Source organism: Ambystoma mexicanum, chromosome 6q (assembly GCF_040938575.1).
Source record: "Ambystoma mexicanum isolate Mex_15411 chromosome 6q, UKY_AmexF1_1, whole genome shotgun sequence".
In the NCBI taxonomy this organism is placed as follows: Eukaryota; Metazoa; Chordata; class Amphibia; order Caudata; family Ambystomatidae; genus Ambystoma; species Ambystoma mexicanum.
The window spans coordinates 439,991,538-440,016,853 of NC_090937.1; the positions used below are offsets into that span (position 1 = coordinate 439,991,538).

General features: G+C 46.3%; 1 protein-coding gene across 1 annotated transcript in view; it reads left to right on the forward strand.

Annotated features, from left to right (window-relative positions):
* Positions 1–3,272, forward strand: part of C9orf72 (C9orf72-SMCR8 complex subunit) — a 467,428-nt gene extending 464,156 nt beyond the window's left edge. Inside the window, exons 9-10 of the mRNA XM_069630918.1 lie at positions 1,359–1,468; positions 1,554–3,272. Of these exons, the coding sequence (XP_069487019.1) occupies positions 1,359–1,468; positions 1,554–1,740 (297 nt within the window). The 3' untranslated portion in view covers positions 1,741–3,272. The remainder of the gene's footprint in view (positions 1–1,358; positions 1,469–1,553) is intronic.
* The last annotated feature ends 22,044 nt before the right edge of the window (positions 3,273–25,316 follow it).

Sequence of the window (25,316 nt, forward strand, 5' to 3'; positions counted from 1 at the left end):
GACAAAGTCTCTATTCCGACCACCTGTGTCCAAGGTGGCCGACTTCTAGGTCAGGAGTCTGGGCCATAGGCCACCATGGGTTATCTGTTTCGGCAGGATTGCACCTTCCTATAGAGCCAGTCACAGCCCCAGTAATTGGGGCCAGTTGCATCCAATTAGTGGGGATGTGTCCCGGCATGCCAGTTAGGAGGAGGATAAAATCAGTCCACCATCAGACTTGGGGGAGACCATTGGGTAACCGAAGTAACCAAGCCATGTGAAGCCCAGAGAATAGATAAAACACTGGGTAGGAGAGAATGATGAAAGCTAAGAAGGAACCCATAAGGGAAACGGAGAGAAGAGAAGGAGAGATGGACAGCCACAGAATGAAGACAGAGGCGCATGTAAAGGTTTTAGGGGAGGGGCTGGAAAAAAGACAGAGAAGAAAAAAACCCTAAAGAGAGGGACAAGGGTTGGGAGGGAGATTGGAAACACCCCAGCACAAAAGCACACTGAGAGAACAAGTCCCACAGCTTGAAAAATTGATAGCCTGGGGCAAAAAGAAGAAAGGTACGAGGTCCTTTCATCAACGCCAATTTTTACGACGGGTGTTTTTCTGCAGAATTTCTGCTGAAGAAAAAAGCTTTTTGACATTTTCTGGGGGGTGGGAAAGGGCATATAAAAGGTTTGGGGAAGCCGGGAATAAAAACAAATAGATAAATGACGGGGAGCGTTGTAGGGAGACCCCCCCAAAAAATAATGTAAAACCAAATTTGAAAAGGTTTTTTGGCCAAAATTTGACAGAAAAACACCCTTTGTGAATACGGGCGTTGTTGAAATGACATAGAACCATAAGAAATTCCAGTGAAGGGAGGGGCGGAGGGGAAAGTGGAGCCACAAGTGTGTCAGAGCAAGGGGCAGAAAGGAATGAGTGCCAGCGAGTGAAAGAAGCAGAGGAAAGGTGGGTGGAGGGGAGGCAAAGGAAGAAAGGAGATGAGGTGGAAAACCCAAAGAAGATGTAGAAGGGGCAAAATCAATAAGAGCCGGGAGTGAAGGGGAGATGGTGGCAATAAAGGGAGGCACAACACCTGAGACCTGAAGGCGGAAGGGGGAAAGGAGGGGACAGTTAGAGGGCAGTAGCAGGTGACTCAGAAACAGTAACCAAGACAATAACAATGAGAATAAAAAAGCAAGACCTGAATCACATCTGGTTGAGTTTTGTTTGTGCGACCATCTGTAGCAGTCGATTGGTATTTGAGTTTCATGGCACTGCTAGTTGTTGTACCCTGCACTTTGGTTTATATGATGCATCTGGTCTGCTGTGTTATGTCCCATTGTTCTCCTATTTAAATGATCCTCTTTGTTTTCTTGTTTGATAGATCTTTCAATTAAAGCCTGGTTTATCTCTGAGGCATGTGTTCCTTGCACAGTTTCTCTTGGTACTTCACCGGAAAGCCTTGACGCTGCTCAAATATATTGAAGATGACACGTAAGTCCAAAAGTGTGTGACACATTAGACGTTCTGTTAAATGTTGTATGCAATCATTTTGATGATGATGTTTTCCTATCCCCAGGCAAAAAGGGAAGAAACCTTTCAAGTCCCTTCGAAGTTTAAAAGTAGACCTCGACCTAACCGCAGAGGGCGACCTAAACATCATTTTGGCACTAGCCGAGAAGATCAAACCTGGCCTCCATTCATTCATCTTTGGGAGACCCTTCTACACCAGCGTGCAAGAACGGGATGTACTGATGACCTTTTAACCAGTTGACTTTCAAATGTGTGTGTCTTTGTCTTGACTCATGACGAGCCAATATGCTGCTTGCTTGTAAAAAAAAAAAAAAAAAAAGAAAGAAAAAAGCACCGTCAATGGAACAAACCAAGTGGCCACAGTTTTAAGAAATGAAACGCTTTTGCAGGCCATGCCTCTATTGGTACAACTGTTAGGAATGACCGAGAATAATAGTCTAAGTGGATGCATATGTCCCTATACTGTGAGAGTTTTAAACACAGAACAGTGATTCAGATCCCATGCCCTGTCCTCTGCCATCATCTACAAGGAGAGAGAAGCTTGCTGGAACATGTTGTATGCGCGAATGGATACAAAGTCTTCAGGTAACCCGTTAATGAATTATATTGTTTACCGCGGAATCGCTTAACCTAATAGTGAAGCAGGAATAAAAGGTTGTCCATCGGCGAAGATATGAACCGGATACCTTGCACAACATGTCCAAATGCTGAAAAGGGAATGCTTTAATAGGGGCAGTATACTCTTTCATTCCCTTTTTTCTTTCTTACATACGTCCACGCAAACAAACACCTATTTCTGTTTGCCTATAATGTATCTGGTGTACCGTCGTGCAAAGTGAACTGGTTGTAGTCTGGTCTTCAACCTTTTGCAATGTCTAGAAAACTCAGCAAGCGCTTGCTGGGGTCCAATATTCTTCCCATCCTAGAACAACCAGTTATTTCCTTTAGATTCTTCGACGTTTTAGCCAGTGCCTGTTGGGTATATGCAATGTTCATCAGGAACTTTATTCCCCTAAATATTAATGGTGATCTCTGTTTAATCTGCTTGTGACGGTTTAGAATCATTGCTGGTCCAATTATGCACTTTCATTCCTTCGAGCATGGTGAACGGGATGCTATCAAGTTGGGTAATAGCGACATGCACAGCAGCACTTTATAAAAACAAATAGGCTCACCCTTTCTGTTACCTAAGCCATACAACCTGTTTTAAGATCATTCTCAATGGTTTTTGACTTTTCTTGGCTGAGATCATATAGTAATGCCCCGTTGTTTTTGCAAGTTGTTCTACATTACTCTTTCAGCATGTAGGACTTGCCTGCAATTTGAGGATGCCAAAATCCCCACTGATTGTTTGAGGTTAGCCAAAAGAAGTCGATCACCTAAAACGCCAACTCAGCACTATCTTGCTTCTGTGCTTTCATTTGTGGAATTCATTTTCTTCTCGCATGGAGTGCTGAACCAAAACAACCGAAATAGTCCAGTTCAGTTATTATATTCACTGCCAAATGATATTAATGAAAATTAACTGAGTAGACAGGCATGTCTATTTGAAGAAACAGCTACTGATTACATATGATTTGTTTGTCATGTATTGTAATATTTTAATTGTTTTATTATCCTTCCCGGTGCCATATGCAAAATTTAGTTTTCTGTGCAACTGTGCAAAAGAGTATGTATTAGTGTACCAAAACCTTATTTTATTATTCTAACAAATATGTTGCTTTTATTAACAAAGTCGAATTAAAAATGAAGAATGGTGCCATTATTTTTTCTGTTTTCCTTATTTTGTGTTGTTGTTCTGTATTTATTTAGCACCAACATACCACACAGCAGTCTAAAATATACGTTGTCTCGGGTGTAGAATTTATTTAAAAAGCTTCAAATGTACACACAGAACTTTATAATGGCCCACACCAGGACCAAGGCCTCCTGTTCGATGACCAAACCACTGTACATTTTGGGTTCATTGAAGCCCTAGTTAAGGCATGGTAAAAATTCCAGATCATGCCTTATTTTTGCCCCAGGGTTATGATCAGGTGGAAGGACTGGAACCATTGCTTTCAACATGGAGGTCAGGAAGTGTTGGAGGCATCCTGCACCTACACCTGAGGATGGTGTGGCCTTGAAGGTATTCGAAACCAGGATACCCAAACTCGGGTGAAGGAGAATAAATTCTTGCCTGCTACCGATTTGCCACTAGGAACCAATAACCTGTGTCCTCTGCACACAAACTACCGTGCCAGGCTCTCAGGGACGTTGAATGTCAGTATTCAGCTATCGAACAGGAGGCCTTGGCCATTGTGTGGGCCATTATGAAGTTCTGTGTGTACTTGTATGGTAGGCCGTTTGTGGTTCATACCAACCATAAGCCTTTGGTGTCGTTTTTCAACCAGAAGGGCTTGGACAGTGTTTCCAGGCATATCTGTAAGTGAATCACCAAACTACAAGGTTTGGATTTTACTGTAGAACATGTTCATAGCAGGGAGAACATAGTAGCCAATGCTCTTTCCATGGATGAGTCAGATAGACTGGTGGAGGATGATGTCAGGGACATATTCTCCGTGGAGGATAGCCTTCAGGAGAGTGAATGGTTGGTGGATTGTCTGGAGGATGATGTTTACCTGGAAGTCGGGGACAAGTAAGCGATCAGATGCAGAGGTTTGGAGCATGGCCCCTTGGAGTAATATTCAATCAAGCTTGATAATTAGGCTACCTCCGCCTTATTCTTGGGCTATGTCTTTTCAGCAAAAGCTTTGACCCTACTGAGCTTGGGCCGTACTCCTTGACCAGATACATTGTAGCCCAAATAGTCCATTGAGGATTTGCCAGATCTGCACTTCTCCAAGGTCAACATAAGACCGACTTTACCCAACCTCTCTAAAAGCAATTCTCAACCTGGCATCATGTTCTTCTCTGTCAGAGCCGCACACAAGGATGTCGTCTTGATAAAACCTTACTCCAACCACACCACTGAGAACATTATGCATCACCTTCTGGAACACACTGGCCACAGAGACAAACCCGAACGGCACCCTTAAACACCTGAACATTCCCACATGGGTGATAAAAGTGAGAATGTCGTACGAATCAGGGTGAATTCAAATTTGATTGTATTAATATGATATGATAGGTTATTTATAACACAGAGGTTGGTTTCTAAGCATGGACTCGGGGATCGAACCTGTGTTGGTCCGTGTCGTCTTGCATCCAAGGCGAGCACGTTGCCCCTGAGCTATCCTCCCGAGACCTAAGATGCAAAACGGAATATACCTTTGAGCTGGCTAAATGAGCGATCAACTCATCAACCTTGGGTAGGGGGAAATCTCACCCTAACAACATGCTTATTGTGACCTCCCTTAGATCAATACAAGGTCTGATTGCTCCACACAATGGGGCTGACGCACTCTGAGGCATTAGTGTGTTCAACCACCCCTATTCTCACCATCCTGTCCATCTCTGATTCAACCTCTTTCCTAAACAACATTGGCACAGACCGATGCTTGGTAACCAAGGGGACTGCTTGCTTCCTTAAGCTTGATCCTATGAATAAAACCTTTGTGACAGCCCACCTTGTCCTTGAAGACAACAGGGACCCACTTTGCTACATCACGCTCTTCCAAGTCCTTGACTTCTGAGACCTTGTTACTTCCACTGGTGTATATACTTGGTCTAGGGCATTGGGAACAAGATTAATACCCAACGCAGCCTGGCAACTCCAGGACAACAGGTTACCACCAACATTGGTCACAAACAAACAACTTTATGTGCTCCTCCCTTTAAACACCAATTCGGCTTGTAGCTCACAACTGATCACTGTGTGATTTTCACCATATGCACTGGCCTTGACCCTGGCATCCTTCAAGACACAGCAGGACAGCTCATTCTCCCAAGACTTCCTGCTAATTAGAGTATATCCGGCCCCACTAACTATCAGCATTTCAACTCCAACCCCACTAACTTCAACCATTGCCTTGGGTTTCTTGATTTTCACTTCACATATGTCATTGACCACTTGCACTACTTCCATTCCATCATAAACATCCACCTCACCATCATCAGCAACATTTTCACTCACACTGCCTAAGCGAGATCCTGCCAGCCTGCAACATTTTGCCAAATGTCCCTTCCTGCCACGCAATCTGCACTCATCAAAGGTGTCATTGCACTCCCTGTCCATGGCCAAGTGTTGAGTGCTGCCACATCTGTAACAACGTCTAATTGACGATTAGGTTGATAGTTGTCAGGTCCTTCCCTGTGAGTGGGCACCACCCCATTCACTATGTCTCACCCCTTCCACTCAGATTCTCTCTCTGAGAACATCTTTCCTGCTGGCACGCTTAGGAGCGACCTTGTCCTTGCACACCAGGTTGGCTTCGACAGACTACTCATCGACCATGGGCGTCTCCTTACACAGTTCCAGAATACATGAAGCAGTGTGTTCCACCTGCTTTGCGATCTCTATGTCCATGTCGAGGTTGGGGGCTTTCTCCCTGCAAAGTTCTTCTTGGACCTTATCATCGGCACACTTAATCATCAATTGATCCCTTAGGTGTTCCTCCTGCCAGCAAGGACCAAATTGACATTTGAAAGCCAATCCCCTAAGAGCCGTCACAAACTCCTCCATGCTTTCACCCTTCTTCTGCACTCTTGTGGCAAATCGGTAGCGGGCAAGAATTTTATTCTCTCCAGCATGGGCTCTGGCATTGATTCACATGCTCGTGAATATTCCCCGTCATCAGCCCCGCCTCTGGCAACATCTTCAGATTTTTACTGTACGCTTTAGTGTTGATAGTCCTCGAGTTGCTTTCTGGGCTATTTGTAGTTTTCTTTTGAGTTTTTCAGCGAGAAAAAATCTATTTATGTTCCAAACAGCCTGTGTGCTCTTTTCCTCATCTGCCGGCAATGGGGATCCGTTGTCGGTGAAGTTCTGCGCCCCTCAACGGCAAAGATTCATTGAAGATTCTAGACGGCCCTCATGGGCCTACTTCGCTCCCTCTGACCATGACAGAGGAGGAGAGAAGTTCCCTGTTCAGGCCCTGCACTAAATGCTGGCAACGGAATGTGTTTGTGGAAGACAAGCACCTACAATGCCTCCACTGCACACACCCGGACCATAAGGAGGTAGTGTGCTAGATATGTCTAGGTTTCTCTAAGAAGACGACGAAAGACAGGCATAGAAGCCTGGTGGCATGGCTCAACTTGAACAAGGCCTTTGACCTGTGCTCCGAGCAGGGTCATGCCTTGTACAAGACCGGCCGGTCCGAGCAGCGGTCTTCTAGTTCCTTTGTGGTCACCCCATCGGTGGGGGTCCAAGACAAGGCCAAGAGCCGCAAGTCAGAGTCCATTGAGTTCGCCATTGATGCAGGTCCCAAGTTGGATGTGGCGTGATCCGCATCACCTCCCGCCTCCATAGCCAGCCTACTGTCGAGCTCCTCTTCATAAAGGAAGTCGTTCACCCTGGCTAAGCTACGGGAGAAATCCAATCAGCCAAAGACAGAGGAGAAGAAGGTCGCGCAGCCCAAGCAGGCTCAACCGGCACAAACAAAGTCCTACGACTTCGTTGATGGCTACTACTACCACGGCAGCTAAGGGTGCTGATCCTACGAGGGTGGCTCCCACAGCTCAGGTGTCCCTGCCCCCACGGTGTGACACCACAGCAGAGGCCTTGGCAAAGACTGCAGGCTCTCCAGACGGGTTAATAATAATAATTAATAATAATTTAGCATTTATATAGCGCTACAAACCCTCATGTATCTGAGCGCTGCTTATTATTACCCACGGTGTGTGGTATTCATTTATCGACCTCGGAAGGATGAAAGGCTGAATTGGCCCTGCTGGGATTCGAACCTGTGTCAGCGGGGTCGGCACAGATATCAAACGAGTGCTCTACTCACTGTGCTATTGGACCGCCGGTAAAGGTACCGGCCCAGATCCCGGTTCAGGACCCTCAGGGAGGAAAAAGGGAGGGGAACTAGGAGGCCCCGAAACAGTCCTCCCAGGTCGCCGCTCAAACTATGGAGGTGTTGTACATGGACGATGAAGATCAAGAGTCCATGCATATGGTCCACGAGGACAATGTGGACGACAGCAATGGCGGCTCAGGGCCGAGTGTTCCTTCTTTGCCTTCTCAGCCAAGGGACATTTCTTTGGACATCTTATCAACTCTCCACACCTTGGTGTCAGAGATCCAGCTGAGAATGCCACCAGCACCGGTACCTGTACCTCACCCTCTTCCAAGCCCTTGGCCTCTGAGACCTCGTTACTTCCAATGGTGTATATACTTGCTCTAGGGCATTGGGATCAAGCTCAATACCCAACGCCGCTTGGCAACTCCAGGACAAGTTCCCACCAACATTGATCACAAACAATTACTTTATGTGCTCCTCCCTTTAAAGACCAACTCGGCTTGTAGCTCACCACTGATCACTGTGTGATTCTCACCATACGCACTGGCCTTGACCCTGGCATCCTTCAAGACAAAGCAGGACAGCTCATTCTCCCAAGATTTCCTGCTAATTAGAGTATAGCAGGCCCTAATATCAATCAGCATTTCAACTCCAACCCCATTAATTTCATTTGAAAGCCAATCCCCTAAGAGCCGTCACAAACTCCTCAATGCTTTCACCCTTCTTCTGCACGCTTGTGGCAAATTGGTAGCGGGCAAGAATTTAATTTTCTCCAGCATGGGATCTGGCATGGATTCACATGCTCGTGAATATTCCCTGTCGTCGGGCTCGGAATCCTCGGTAAAAGAAAAAAACAGTTTCTCTTTCACTTTAGACACTATTTCCCCTCTAAACCAATCCCTGTCCTCTGGGTCATACTGCCCACATCCATAGACAGTCCTCTCCCTAAGCCCCGCCTCTGGCAAAATCTTCAGATTTTTACTGTACGCTTTAGTGTTGGGAGTCCTCGAGTTACTCTCTGGGCTATTTGTACTTTTTTTTTTTTTGTTTTAGTTTTTCAGCGAGAAAAGATCCATTTATGTTCCAAAGGGCCTGTGTGCTCTTTTCCTCATCGGCTCGCAATGGGGATCCGTTGTCGGTGAAGTTCTGCACCCATCAAAGCCCAAGCAAGCCTGAACCGGCCAAGATGTCGGGCCCCCACTCATGCCCCAGGCCCCCGATCAGCCTCTGTCTAAAATGAGGAAGCGTCACCTGATGCCCCCATGTCAACCTCCTCCACCGCGTCAGCCCCCTACGCCCTGGTGGACCCAGAGACACGGACGGGGATGGTTACGGCCAAGAGCACAGATGAAGACGAAGGGAGTCATTCCGACCCTGGCGGTAGGGGGTTAACGGCACCGGTAAGGATGCCAGTACCGTTAAACCCCTACCGTCCTATTACGAGGTTCCCTTAGCAGGAGCCGCTAAAGGGACCAGGGAGCAAATAACGGTAAGTTTCCATTCAAGGAACCCAGACCGATGTTGGAGGCTAATAGCACCATGGCCACCTCCAAACTCTGAATGAACCCCGAAGACATTGTCCCAGCAGACAATGAATCGCCATATTTGGATGCTCCTCACAGGGTTTCCCCACCAGATGAGGTGGGATTGTTCCACTCCATGATCACGAGGGCATCCAAGCTATTTCAGCTGGTGCCCGAGGAAACCAAGAACGAGGGCTTCTTGTACCAAAGGGAAGAGGCCAAAGGAAGCCAATCATGGCTGTGCCTTTTCTGGATGACATTTGGGAGGAGAGCCTAGCCCTCATGAAAAACCCTTGCACGGCTCCAGCTAAACAGGATATGCTGGAGAAGAAGTATAGGGTGCCTGACTCTGCGCCCAAGGGCCTGAGGTCACAACCATAGTCAGACTCGGTAGTATCGGCGGCTGCAAGAAAATGGTCGGCTAACACGTCCTCATCGTAGTCAGTCCCTTCGGACAGTGAGGGAAAAAGGATGGACACCATGGGGAAGAATGTGATTTACACGTCGGTGTCCACAATCAAGGCAGCCAACGCCCTGGCGAGCCTAGCCAGGTACCACAGGGAATTGTGGTACAAGATAGGACCGATCCTGTAGTTCCTCCTCGGCGATAAGAAGGAAGCTCTCACCCTCTTCCAGTAGGGGGAAATGGCATCGGACCATGCCATCACGGTGGACGTGGATGTCGCCGACACAGGGTTCTAGCAGAATGGGAACAGTGTCTGCCTTCGTCGGCAGCAAATGGATGAAGGCCACTAACTTCCATCAGGAGGTCCAAGTGAAGGCACTCGACATGCCCTTCGATGGGGGAAATCCATTTGGGAAGGCCGTCGACGAGTTCCTCTCGATGAAACGGCCCTTTCCCTCAGCACTGTCCAGCAGCACTGCTCATCTTCTTTTGCTCCTCCAGGGGAAAATCGAGCAGGTAATCAAAAGGTTTCTCCACGTATTACAGACAGCTTTCCCGGTCCTCAACGCAAGAAGCCTACAGAGGACACTCCCAGGCCTACAGTAGCAGAGGACAGCGCTGCTGCCGCCAGGGCAGGCCGCTGGCGCACAAGCAAGCCTGAACCGGCCAAGATGTCAGGCCCTCACTCATGCACCCCAGTGGGAGGCTGGCTGATGGGGTTCGTCAGCGAGTGGAGGAAGATAAATACCGACAGATGGGTGCTGGATGCTCTCACCCAGGGGCACACCTTGGAGTTCCAATGCAGGTGTCCTCGTATTCCGCTGGTTGCCTGTCAGGAGCAGCACATCCCTCAACTTTAGGAAGAGGTACGAGCCATACTACGAAAAAGGGGCGCTAGAGCTAGATCCTCAGCGGCTCCAGGGCTCCAGAGTCTATTCCAGATACTTTCTAGTCAGAAAGAAGACGAGGGCTGGAGACCCATGCTGGACCTACGACGTCTCAACAAATACTTAAGTCCCAAAAATTCAGGATGGTCATGCTGCAGCACGTGCTCGGCCAACTGGAAAAAAAGGATTTCTTGTCGTCGTTGGACCTGGAGGATGCCTATTTCCATGTCCCCATTCACAAGAAACATTAGAAATGTCTCTGTTTTGTGGTGTAGGGGCGGCACTACCAGTTGAAGGCCCTACTGTTCAGCTTGAAGTCGGCCCAAAGAGTGTTCACAAAAGGCCTGGCACCAGTGGCGGCCCTTCTAGGTCTGCAGGGCATACACGTATGCCCGTACCTGGACGATTGGCTGATACACGCCTGCTCGAAGGAGCTGGCCGACGATCACACCAAAGCAACCCTCTGACTATTGACGGATCTGGGATTCTCTGTCTACTTTCCGAAGTCCTTCTTAAAGCCATTGCAAAATGAGCTGGTCCTCACGCCAGACTCAACACAATGTCTTGCCTGGCGTCTCCCTCGGAGGAGAGGCTATCAGCCATTCACGCGAAGACAGCGATGGTGCGGGCCATAAAGTCGTTACTGGGCATGATGTTGTCCTGCATCTACCTTGTCCATCTCCTCAGGTTGCAGATGCAACCCCCTACAAGAATTCCTGGATGCCTGTTGGATGCAAGAATGCCGAAGTTCCGAAGAGCGATAGAGCGGTGGGGGGTCCACTCCGACATCGCCCAAGGCACTGGATTTCAAAACCCCTCAAACCAGGAGACGTTAACCACGTACACCTCCCTGGAAGGTTGGGGAGTGCACATCGGATGTCTGCATGCCAGGGACCTGTGGCTGCTGGAGAAAAAGGATCTGCATATCAACATCATGGAGCTACGGGCAGTGTTCTGGGCCATCAAGTCATTCCTACCGTCTCTGAAGGGCATGGTGCTGAGGATCTTCATGGACAATACCACCACCATGTTCTATACCAGAAAGCAGGGGGGCACTCGATCCCCGGCGCTCTCCAAGGAAGCTCAGGATGTGTGGCACTGGTCTGTCGGACAGGGGATGTCCCTCGCCACCCGGCAGGGAGCCAAGAACACCATTGCAGACAACCCTCATCAGGGAACTGCGCTCCTGCCACGAGTGGGAGCTTCATCAGGATCAGGTGGACCGCCTGTTTGTTGAATGGGGCAGACCTCAGATCAATCTGTTTGCTATAGCGGCAAACTCCAAATGCCAGAAGTTTGCCAGCAGATTCCACCAGCTGAGGAGCTAGGGGTACGCATTCTCCTTCCTGCAGGGAGGGCTGTTTCTGTATGCGTTCCCCCCCATTTCCTCTCCTGCTACGAGTCATCAACACACTCAGTGTCAATGCAAGATGATAATCATCGCCCCAGCGTGGCTGACGCATATTTCGTATCCGGACCTTCTCAGCCTATCAGCGTTGCCTCCAGTCAAGTTGCTGGTGGTTCCGGATCAACTCACCAGAGAGGGAGAGGTGCAATCCTTTATCATGACCCAGCATCGCTGAACCTGAAGGCTTGGCTCCTGCAGCCTTAGAGTTTGGAGATTATGAGCTGCCAGCAGAGGAGGTCCTTGCCAAGACCATGGCGTCGTCGACTTTGAAGTGCTACGGCCATAAGTTGAAGCATTTTACTACTTTGTGCCGGTTGCAGAAGATTACCCCTCTGAGGGTCACAGCTTGTCATATCCTTCCATGCTTGTTCCTGGCAAAAGCTGGACTGGCTCACGCATCCCTCAAGGTACATCTGGCGGCCATCTCCTGCTAAGCCAGGTCCACGGGGAGAGATTTGCAGTGGTCCCACAGACTCGTCAAGGAGTTTCTCAAAGGCCATTTCCGATCTTTCCCGCCGGTGAAGGCTCCTGCCCCGGCGTGGGAACTCAACGTGGTTCTGACAAGGCTCATTGGGGCCACCTTCGAGCCTATGCATCAGGCCCCACTCAGGTTTCTCTCATGGAAGAGTGGTTTACCTGTGGCCAGCACCTCTGCCAGAAGTGTAGGTGAGATCCTGGCCCTATCCTGCAAGCAACCGTACCTGACTTTCCACGAATCAAGGGTGGTACTGTGTACGCACCCCTCTTTCATGCCGAAGGTTCCGTCTGGAATTCCACCTCAACGAGCCTCTGGGGTTGCGTGTCTTCTTCCCAAAACCTTAGTCACTGGCAGAGATGGCCTTCCACTCGTTGTACGTTGCTCGTGCCTTGAAGTTCAACATTACGCCCACCAAGAGTCTTCGGATGACGTCTCAATTGTTTGTGAACTTTGGTCCTGTGAACCATGAGAAGACCTTGTCCAAGGCTGCCATTTCAAGATGGCTCTCCAGCTGCATCAAAAAACCAGCAAAGTTTGTCCCCACAGGTAATGGTCTATGGGTGATGCGGTATATGAATTACCTACACCCCCATTTTGTCCGAACAGAAAAAGCACAAAAATGTGAAATAAAGGATCACTCCTATCTGGATGTTCTAACCAGTGTTCCCAGATAGTGTCCTAATGTTCTCTGTATGTTCAAGATAACATCACATATATATAAGTTTAAAGTTTATACATTTATCTGAGCCATTTCACTCAATTTATTTGCTTCATTGAGCATGAAATCTAAAAATAAACTCAGAAGTGCTTTTCACAATTTATTGCAAAACATATATCAATTCTTTGTACAAAATCTCACAATATTTTTACAAAACATATAGCAATATTGTTTAAAACAAACTCAACTTTAAACATATTTCAATAAACGAGAAAATGAACTATCGAGGTTAAACAAAATCATCAATAATAATTAAATATCGACAAGCAAAGCAGAAAAGAGAAAAGAAGCTTCCAGATGTACATGAAATGTCACTAAAATTCACAAAAATGTGATTGGTATCCTACAAAAAAGAATACTGAAAAATAACTATAACAGATTCATTTCTTTCCAAAACAGTCATCCAATTCCATGACGTTGGTAACAAATAGATTTGAGAACAAAATCTCAATAGTATTCCAACTCAACTTCAATTTGAGAGTCAGAATTGTCCCACAGTGACAAAAAATGTTCAATTATTTTTGTTGTAGAATTTAGGATTACATCTGGTAGAAATTGGTTCATGTGTGAACAATATCCCACTATTCCTTACAGCTCTGCTAAAGGTCTACGTATATGGCCGGTCTGTCCATGCACAGGCACATCACTCACACCTGCTAGAAAAGTCAAAATGGCGTGGTGAAATACATTTCGGCGTATTGATCAGAAAAAGGCTGCCTTCCTCAGGACCTAAGGTCAGATTTGTAAGAGCAACACCCCTTCACTGGCGCTGAGCGTTGTGGAGGCAACTGTGTGTCACATGGAGTCCATCAATATATGCACGCAGATGCAAGCGTGCTGGAAAGCATAGAAGTAAACTGCAATTTGTGCAAGCAACCCGTCCGACAGCAGTTTATAATGCCGCTGACATCCGTGCCATGTTATTGTCACGGCCGCCAGGCTGCATCATGCACTGCCATTGGTAGGCGGGCCGATGGCCCATTCGACTAGAGCAATGGCTGCGATAACGGCGTACCTTTCTGGTGTGCCCTTCCTAGACATCTGCACGGTTGCTACGTGGAGGTCCATGCATGCCATCACAAAGTTCTACTACATCGACGGGGATTCCAGGGAGGAGTCCAGACTCAGCCAAGCAGTACTACGCAACCTGTTCGCTTGAGGTGAGTCTGTTCCAGAGGTAAGAGTTAATTGCTTCTGTTGAGCTTTGCCACCTCCCGTAGTTGTATAAGGTTGTACTGCTATATATGCATTATTCATGAGCATGTAAATCCATGCCATACACCATGCTGGAGAAGGTTTAAGTTACTTACCTGGAACTATTGTTCTCCAGCATGGGTCTGGCATGTGAACCCTCCCTCCTACCCCTCTGAGGCTCTTCTTGGTTATACTACTAAATCTGAAGATGGCTGCCACAGGCGAGGCTTAGGGAGACAACTGTCATTGAATGGGGGCATTATGACCCGGGGGACAGCGATTGGTTATTGGAGAAATACAGTTTTAAAGTGAAATTGAAACCGTTTTTTTGTTTACCGAGGATTCCCAGCCTGACGATGGGAAATATTCATTAGCATGTGAATTCATTCCTGACCCATGCTGGAGAACAATAGTTACAGGTAAGTAACTTTTCACTTCGAAGTGTTTATCCAGTTTGGCTAAGCTGGTTTTGAATACGTTCAATGCCACACCATCCTCCGGTGTAGACGCAGGAAGCCTCTTCAACACTTCCTGACCTCCACTCTACAGAATAGTTTGGGCCATAAACAGCTAGATATTCTTAAGGAAATCCTCCTTCCACCTTGTCACAGACACACCACCCTGGAACAAAAAAAGGCAGGACCTGGAATGTTTGCTATGCCTTAACTAGGGCTCCAATGAACCCCAAATGTACAGTGCTGGGAAAACTCCACAGTGCAAAGTAAGGAAAAACACAAAACAACTTGCCTTTGGACTTGTTTATGATCATCGTCAAGAGATACGTGCTGCATAAGTGCAAGAGAGCCCCTGGCTGCCTCAAATGGACTCCCAACATGTCATGCTGGGCAGTTCCAAAGTATAAGAAGGAAGAAGAACCAACGACAAACAACTTGCCTGTGGGATCGCTGCTGATCCGCTCCCACCACACAAGCCAAACTCAGTGGCCCTGCTCCAAACCTCTGCAACTCAGATCACAGCGCCAATTCTTAATGCAGTGTTCCAATTTGCATGAAAATCAAGACGCGGCATGCAGGCAGCATCTTAGGTTACCATGCCTGAGGGAGTGCAGAGACTTCAGCAACAAGTCACTAGCGCGCGTATCCATTTAAGTCACATATCCTAGCAAAGCCCTATGTGTAAGCCTCGCACCACCTCCTGTGCCGAACACTCGGCCCACGGGCACCTTCACGCTCCAGCCACAACTGCCAAGAGCAAGTCCTGGACTCTAACACAGAGACTGTTCACCACACCATCTATTGAGGGGCCTCAACGCCAAAAAGCACTCCGGGCTCCTCTGCTCCACGGTTCATCCCACTCCACGACCTTCGGGCCACACATCACGGTCCTCTGCGTATCTGGGTCCGTCCTCGACGTGCCTCTCACCCCTCACCAGAGTCAGCACTCCAGGTAGCTCATCGCCACTGAAATAAAGACGAGGTCCTCAGGTAGGTGAAGGGTTTGTTTATCATTTAAACAGCTTTACAGGTAACTACTGAGGTAATGTCCTTCTCCTTTAGCTGTGGAGCTTCAACTGAACTCTCCCCTATTCTAGATCTCTCCCACCACATTCTCAGGTTCAACCAGAAGCATTCCAGTTGAGTCTTCACCTACAAGCTGTGATAACATTCCAGGATGATATTACATTATATAACAACGGTCAGATCTGAATTTACATAAATTGTGCCTTAGAGCTCCTAAGAAGCAAATAAGCACTATACACCAGAGTGTAGCTCGAGCGAAGGGCATTAACGGTATCATCACCTTTCTATATTTTCATTTAAAAATCAACTGTGAAGCTCAAGCCAAGGCCTCCATATCAGAGGTATTCCCGTGGAAAGGAGACCTCCGAAGTTAAATTCCGACTCCCATGCATATTACAAGGAGCTTCTTGGCATCATGTCTGCAACCCCTTCCTCTGGTTTTGCTGTGTCTGTTTGCTGGTTGGCACCAGACACTTAACCTCAGGAGGATAGCTCAGGGGCAACGTGCTCACCTTGGACACTGAGCAACACAGGTTCGATCCCCGGGTCCGCGCTTAGAAACCTCTGGGTATTAAGCGTGTTATAAATAACCTATCATATCATATCATGGGTGGTGAAGCTCCCTCTCTGCCATTATAGGTGTACGCTAGGCTATTAAAAGAGCATGTTTGCAATTTCCATTGTACCCCTCTCTCCTCTGCGTTTCCAGAGAGCTTACCTACCTGCTGCATGAATACCATGCTACCTGAATGACCAGTGTACACTTGGCTTCATCAGTGGTAGAAGTGTGCTAAAAATGTAATGGAACTGTGACTCCTGTGGAAAAGAGGAAGGTGCAACATTTGTTTCAAGGGGTTTCGGATGGGCCAATTTGACTGCCAAGTGGGTGGAGCAGGTTATAGAATGCGGTTTTTCGTATTGTTTTTCATTAATTTCTCTCAGTTGGTTGGAACATTTATATATGGCCTTTGTGAAATCAACCAATGGGCTCTACTCACTGATCTTAAATCTGCTGTAACCCATACTTATAACCTACTTGAACAGCAGCTGCTTCAACAGGCGTCTTCCACTAGAAAAAATGTGTGTGCTCATGAGTAGAATTGGTAATTTATTACCAATCTTGGATTCCAAGACTAAAAATCCCTTATCTCGTCTGGTCTGACAGTCTTTCCTGTCCTGAAGTGTCCCACAGGAGTGCATTAGAGTAGCCCAAGTGCCTAGTCACTAAGGCTCTGACTACAACACTTGTCCAGTGGCATGAAGGAGCAGATCCCATGGAGCCACCTAATGTTGAAATAAAATCCTGTTGAAATGGCCGGTTCCTTTAACAGCCATAACATCTAAGCATTAAATCTGAGCTAGTAACCTGACAAGTTTTCAAAAAATCAGGGGAAGATAGGGTGTTGCTAGAGATAATGGGCCTCATTATGACTCTGGCGGTAGCCATGCCGGTAAACGGCTGCCACCGGAGGCATTTTATTCCGGCGCCCGGGAATGGCCAATTTCCGGGGCATTACAGCCCCGGCAGACCCGGTAATTGCCCATTCCTGGGCACTGAAAAAAAATGCTCCGCATTCCCATTGAGCTCTACAGGGCTCAATGGGAATGGGGAGGCCGGATGCACTGGCACCATTTGTGAATAGTGCCGGTGCATCCGACATGGTCTGCTCACGGGTGTCGGTCCACCCGCCAGGTCAGACCTGGTGTGCAAAAAGGTACCTGTGAGCAGACCTCGTAATTTGCCGGACCGGTAACAACAGTACCTGCAAGCTTAACGGTACCGTTGTTACTGGACTGGCAACCTTATAATGAGGCCCTATGTCTTGGTATCGGCAGAACCTCCTCCGGCTGCCGGTAGTTAAGATGAAGCCAGATAGAGTTCATCTAGGCTTACATGTCATTCAGGCCTTGTGAACGTATGGTGAAACCGATTTCAATTTACCTGTAACTATTGTAGGATGGTAAAATGAAGAGGTATGTTTTAACTTAAAAAAAGAACAGTTCCATAATGGTGAAAATGGTTGGAAAAAGTAGTGGAACTGTTAACAGTAAAAAAATAAAAGTAGTGCTACTCCACTGCCGATAGCTCCCCTTCACTTCGACATATGCCTCATCCACAATCTCCTGTCTCACTGCTTTCTGCCAGGCCAAAGCTGTGTGGGATTCCTGCTGCTCCATCCTGGATTTGGCCTGCAAGCGACCTACCCTGCAGTCCCTCTGCTCTTACCTTGTGACTGTTCCCTTCCTGCTTCGAGATCTCCACTCTCTGAGTTTCCCTGTTCTAGCTTCTCTATCTTTTAATCCTGCCAGCTCCAGTAATTTAATGTAGAACAATAATGCATCTGGGAAACCTGTTGACCTGCTATTTCACAACATTAAATGTGGATTTAGCCAAGGCCGTTGAGCAACTCTTTTTGTGCACCTGTCCAATCCCGCAGTTCCTGAATAGAGGTTGTTCAAAGCACAATTTTAAACAAAATATTTATTCTCTTTATAATGGAGAATTTTATTTTAAATAATTTGCTTTCTAAAGGGCCCTTGGAGCCAAACCCCAGATCATGGGACAATGTTGTAGCTTGTCTGAAATTGTATGACTTTGCTTTACTGGTGTGCTTTTTCTAGTCTGTGTATGCAATGTGTCACAGGGAGCCCGGTTTATAAAGTAATTTAATGTGGCAATAAGACCCAAGGTGGCAGGCCAATACCGCCCCAGGTAATGCCCGGGGCCGTAGTTAACGAAGTCCCTGGGCATTACCTGCGGCGGTATTGGCCCGCCGCCGAGGGTCTTATTGCCATTAGTACCCCGCCCCGTTGGTGCTATTGGCATTTTTTTCTGTTCCGAAACACGTTTCGGAACAGAAAAAAAAAAAAAGAAAAAAAAAATGGCTGCCGCCATGGAAAGGGAAAATGTAGTCCGTTTTCCCTTTCCATGGCGGCCATAGGGAGAGGACGCGCTGGGAACAGAACTGTTCCCAGCGCGTTCGCTTCCAAGACCAGAAGAAATAAGAAGGTAAGTGGGGTCGGGAGGGCAGAAGGGAGGGCATGGGGAGGAAGAAAAAAAACGTACCGCGGTCTCCGGCGGGGGACGATAGAAGCCTCCAGCCGTGTGGAGGCTTGGAGCGGGAATGGCCCCGCTCCGAGTCTCCACACGGCTGGAGGTTTCCATCGTCCCCCGCCAGAGACCGCGGGATAGAAGGTAAGTGGGGTGGGGAAGGGAGGAGGGAGGTAAGGCTTGGGGGAAAAAATATCTTACCTGAGTCCCCGGCGGGGGACGAAGGAAGCCTCCAGCCACGGGAAGGCTCAGAGCGGGGATTGCCCCGTTTCGAGCCTCCTCATTTTCTGAGGGGCTGCCACGCCCCTCGCCGGGAACAGAGTAGCCGGCACGCATGGCGTGGACGGGAATACCGTGTGGTATGGCTCGCAAATGAGCCAATCACCACACAGTATTCCTGTTCAGCCGCGCGTGCCGGGTACTAATGCATGATAGACATTTAAACTGGTGATTTCTTCAATATTGTTGGTTCACACCGCCCCTGAATCACAGGGGCCTTTAGTGATTACTTGGATCATTTTGGCACAGAGAGCCACAGAATCAAAGGGTGTGTTCCATGCAAGCGCCATAAAAAATATGTTAAATATCATCTAAGTGCTTAATCTGTTTACCTATATTTACAGGTAGGTCAGTGCCATTGTTGGGTTTTCATTCTCAAACACTGATCTGGATTGAATCAAGTTGCATTTCATTTACACTACTACTAATACGAATTACGAAATCCTTTCAAAGAATGTATTTCTAATGTTCCACGCCTTGACAATTGTCACAGATGGCACAGAAAACACTTGCCTGAGGACAATTAACAGGTTTTTATTTTCATTTTAGGGATCTAGGGCCGTCCCTCCCTTTATCGTCTGCCCACTAACCTCCTCCCTAACCCAGGTATCCGTAATCCTTGATTTGTTCTAATGAATGGTAACCCCTAATGTCCTCAATCTTCTCTTCTCCTATATGTGGCTTCCCTGTAAACAAGCTGTCTAGACTCCCTCAGGGACGTCCAAACTGCCCCTACTGTAGCAATAGGTTTGTGCTCTAATGGGAGTTGGGTTAGTGACTTGCACTTGCCTTGTTATTCGGGCAGGCTTGGTCATGACTTCTCCACTACTCTTTCTACCACTCGCCTCGATTTACTGCTGCCATTAAGGCTTTGTCCCTCCAGTGCTTCACTCCACCTACTCATCGCCTCCACCCTTTAATTTAACTACTTGTGCTCCACTCGACTTCTTCCCCTTCATCCTACTACAATTCTCCCATTACTACAGTCCTCCTTCCACACCACTACTTAGTCACCCTCCTTTCACTCTGTACTAGCCTTCTCACACAGGATGGAACCACTACAACTCCTAAACCAATACTGAACCTTCCCCAACACTCTCCACCCCAAACCGTGGCTCCTTCCTTCCTCTTACTGGGCTCTTGGTCGTCTCCACGACTGATATCACACCGTATACCCACTTTCTCCTTCCTGTTCCTGTCTTTTAATGCTCCACCTCTTTAGAGATTGGTCTCCTTTGCCTTGCCAATGGTCTTTGTCTTTTCTCGTAGGGTGGTGAATGTGCGAGGGAAAGTCATAAAATGGGCATTGAGCCCTATCCATTTCTTCTGCACGTTCCTGCTGTGAAGCGTCTCTGGCATCTGGGCAGGCCAGTGTCAACGTTTGTAGGTGAATCCTAGTCCCTGTGCCTTTGAAGATAAGTCTTAGGGGTGGGAGTGCCCCAGTTCCCTTAACATGTCCCTGGTGGTATGGTGAATCCAAAGAAATAATGCTGGCACAGCCACTGGTGCGTTGCAGTGATATCTATCTCTCTCTCTCTGTCTCTCTCTCTCTGGATTGCTGTGCCATGGGACTTCGGCTACATGGCTTGCTTGAGGGTTGTTGGTGTTGCGCTCTCCAGTTCTTGCGTGGGGCGAATGTGTGATCTTAGTTGGTCTCTCCCCCTGATTGCGTCATCTTCCTCTGGTGTTCTAGGAATAATTTAAAAAAGATTGGCAAGCAACATGTAATAGAGGCATGGTTGGAGATAAGGGTACCGTAATTGGGGCCCTCACTGCTGCCACCATCCACCTCCGGTAGTTCTGGCTCTAGGTGACTCCCTGGTAGGCCTCTCACCCCTGGTTTAGAGGAGTTCACATCCCATGTGGACAAGGCCTGATGACACCTACTTCTGGCCTTGCATTGGAACTGCATGATTCATATTATGAACTATTTAACAGCTTTGGCATTACACAGTGATTTTTTGTGAAATGCCACATGCATTAATTCATGAAAGTGGAGTTACTCTGTGTTAAACCACTTGTTCCAGAATATTTCACTTTAAGGACATCAGTATGTCAATGTAGTTAGGCCTGAGAGGCCAATGTATGTGTGGAGACCCATGGGCCCCTTTGTACATGTGCCCAGCTGGGTATAGATGATAATAATGGTATGTAGTACATTTGTGCACAGCTCATCGCCTTGGAAGAGGCATTGAAGTACTAACCACATCAAACAACACAAGTTGACAGACTGCCATAAGCCTAATAAACAGGCCCCTATCATGGGAACCACAGAGTCTTCAGCATACGACAAAACAAATTGTGACCCAAAATCACCCAAAGGAATGGCAAAAGATGGTTTCCAAAATTTAGGAGCTAGAAAGCCAAAAGATATGCTGCCCAATCACTGTTATTTGATGTTTGGCGTTACCAGCAGATTAGCTGAAGATGATGATCTGAGCTCTCTGTCTGGAATTTAGCATGTTAAGCAATCGTGGGAAAAGGCTAGTCCATTGTGATGGAGGGCTTTATGGACTATACACAGTGTCTTGAATTCGATCCTACTGTCCACTGGTAACAAGTGCAAATCCTTAAGGATTATGGGCGTATTTATTTAGATGGAAAAGAAGGCGTGCAGCCGTGTTCTGAATAGGCTATATTTTAAAGATCTTTTTCTTTGAAAGACACAAATACAGAATTACAATAATCCAGGCAGTTTGAGACTGAAGCATTCATCAGCTGAATCCGGGCAGGAAGTCTAAAATAATTGAGACTCCTCCTCAGGGATTTTAACTGAAAAAATCAACTGCTAGTGACTTTGTTAATGTTGGTTGAGAAAGAAAGATCAGCGTCAAACCATACCCAAAGGTTTTGGACAAATTAAACTGGAGGATGACAACTGCCAAATACGGGGGACAACAAATAAATCCATCCAGTACTCCCAAAGTTATAGGGATAGATGTCACCATAGACCGTGAAGGCTTAGGTTTACAAAGCAGAATCTCCTTAAAGAAAGAATCCTCCATGGTTAGTATCACAAACGTATTGCGCGTGAAATGACATTCTTGGATGATGCAAATTCATCATGGGAACCACAGAGTCTTCAGCCTACGACAAAACAAATTGTGACCCAAAATCACCCAAAGGAATGGCAAAAGATGGTTTCCAAAATTTAGGAGCTAGAAAGCCAAAAGATATGCTGCCCAATCACTGTTATTTGATGTTTGGCGTTACCAGCAGATTAGCTGAAGATGATGATCTGAGCTCTCTGTCTGGAATTTAGCATGTTAAGCAATCGTGGGAAAAGGCTAGTCCATTGTGATGGAGGGCTTTATGGACTATACACGGTGTCTTGAATTCGATCCTACTGTCCACTGGTAACAAGTGCAAATTCTTAAGGATTATGGGCGTATTTATTTAGATGGAAAAGAAGGCGTGCAGCCGTGTTCTGAATAGGCTATATTTTAAAGATCTTTTTCTTTGAAAGACACAAATACAGAATTACAATAATCCAGGCAGTTTGAGACTGAAGCATTCATCAGCTGAATCCGGGCAGGAAGTCTAAAATAATTGAGACTCCTCCTCAGGGATTTTAACTGAAAAAATCAACTGCTAGTGACTTTGTTAATGTTGGTTGAGAAAGAAAGATCAGCGTCAAACCATACCCAAAGGTTTTGGACAAATTAAACTGGAGGATGACAACTGCCAAATACGGGGGACAACAAATAAATCCATCCAGTACTCCCAAAGTTATAGGGATAGATGTCACCATAGACCGTGAAGGCTTAGGTTTACAAAGCAGAATCTCCTTAAAGAAAGAATCCTCCATGGTTAGTATCACAAACGTATTGCGCGTGAAATGACATTCTTGGATGATGCAAATTCATCTGGGATATTCAGTCTTAATCTTGGACTCATCAACTCTGCAACATACATGGTTTTAAAGTCACTTTCATTTTTAACCACTTTCAGTCCTCCCATTTCTCCCATGAATTCATTAATCTATCTTAAATGCATGAATGGAATGCAGACCATGGAATTCATCCTTCTGTGGTTGATAACATTAGTGCTGTTTGGGGGTAATAACCCTGATGATTTAAGCACAGAGTTACAGTTTGTTAAGTCCACAAGAAGCCAGGCAGGTAAGTGGTCCAACACTCTATTAAAGTTAGACGTAACATGAGGCCCTCCTGCAGGTAGCGATCTTGGCAACTGTCTGATGCTCAATGGGTCCATTCCTTTATCTCCTTACATAGAACTTTGGGCCTGGATGCCATCACCCAAGCAACCACAATAGCATTCCAGGCTGCCTGGGCAACTGGAAACACATCACACCATGACCTGGAGAATGCAGCCTGTTCAAGATGCTGTACTTAAAAGATGCTGTACTTAACTTAATACAGAAGTTGAAGCCTCTGTACAATTTACACAAAAGTTAAAACACACCTACCTTCTTCAATAAAATGCTGCTGTTTAACAGAAAATGTTCTGTGCTACTCCCCTCCACATCTGACAATCCTTCTGCCAATCATGCTCTTATTCCACACATTGCCATCTTCCATCTGAACAGCATCCCTGAATACTCTCCTCACTTCCAAGGACCCCTTACATTTACTCTCTCCTTTCAACACGCCACAGGGCCTATGAATGCATTTTCATGATCATACCTCTGCGCTATTTTCTCTTTTGTACAAACCACCCGCTCTCTCAAAACCTGTTTATCCCATGTAACAAATGTCATCCGTCCTAGCCGTGGGGTACACACAGAGGTAGCTGCCTTTCTCCTTCTCAACACTTCAAAGGGTATTTATAACACACCTAACAGAATTTCTTGTGGGATGGCTATCTAGTTGGGACTGAATTGTCTTCTCAAATGATGGAATTCCACGCCTCTGCTGATGTTTTTTTTCTCAAATGGAACCATTAAAGGTGAATTGTATGAAAGAGCATGGGAAGTCATTGGGTCGCATGACTGCATGTGCAGCCTGGATGGACTTAGCCACTGCCTTAAAATAAAATCCTACAATTGATCAATTATAAAGAGCACACGTGAACAAAACAAAATATGTGGATGAATGCTCTGCCCAAGTATGTGGACTGTGTGTTGTGCCTTGCAAGACAGAATCTTTTTGAAGAATTTGTGATTATGTCTATCATGACAACACTAGCAATTTCCTTCCGCAGTGTAAATGGCTTGCAAAGTATCACTCTGTCAAAACAAGGAGCAGATGAGAGTCCAGATGATATTCTGCATAGTGTTGCTGGGTAGCTGAAATTGTGTTTATTGTACAGAAATGCATATTTGTCTGTTCTTCTGCAGGGCACACCTGATAGTTCGCATACACAGCTTATTTTAAGATTTATTATGGTGGGTGTGAAATAGAGCAGCCATTCTGGGGTTCATCACCACTGAAGCAGTGGCCGAAATACTGTGAGAGATGCTAAAACATTTTGGATTGCCCGATGAAAATTTCAGATGTCAGTGCTACAATAATACTGCCAATTTGTGAGGACATCACATAGATGTTAAGAGAATTATAAACGACCCTAACACAAGATGTGTTTCTGTGACCTCTGCTGTCCTTGCACTTTTAACCTCAGTAGCGGTTATCTAGCAGAGACCTCACTAGAAGCAGTGGGTCTTTTCAGGGTTCTGCAAAAATGATATGTGCTCTCTGCATCCACTAAAGAATAGGAAGCATTCCAAGGTGTTCTGTTGTCACACTCTCGGAAACAAGATTGTTTTAGTGCAGTTAATCGACAATATTCAGATTTTTCGGTATCTGTTGTTCATCTCTGTGGCATTGATAATGCTTCACTCAACAAGTTCAAACAAAAGTGAACGGCTGTTACATCTAGATACCTTGCCTCATCACATGGGAAACATTTAATTTGGGTTCCAGCTAACGGTCTCCCATGACACTCGTGAACAGAATCCTAACAGAAGAAAAAGCCGCATCTACAGGGGCAGCTTAATTTGGTGCATAGCAGTGCAGTTGAACTTCACAATGATTAGGCAAATAGATTTATTAAAACTCTACAGGATGTAAGCGATATTGCAGGAGGAACGGACATTGAGCAATCCTTTATGATAAAGATAAATGGAAAAGGGAAAAGAAAGGTGATTGAACTTTGTGATGATAAGCCTCCTTGCGCTGCAGATGAAAATTTAATTAGAATTATGTTTAACCCTCTTTTAGAATCCAATAAGTCTTGAGGGAATTTTTGCCTTGTGCTGAGTTAATACAATGACCGTTATCATTTGTATAAATTACTGGTCTTCTTTCTGTTTATTTGCTACTTTGTTTCATAAACAGCATATGTATAGAATACATTTCAGCTCCATCTACAGTTACCTTTCCATGGGTTTTGTTTGGTGAACGGATTAAACAGAAAAAGCTAATGTCAATCGTACTTGTAAAAAAGAAAAGGTCAGGCGCACACTCTAGTTCCCAGTCATTTAATTCTTAAACTAGTAATAACAGGGTTTGATCCCAG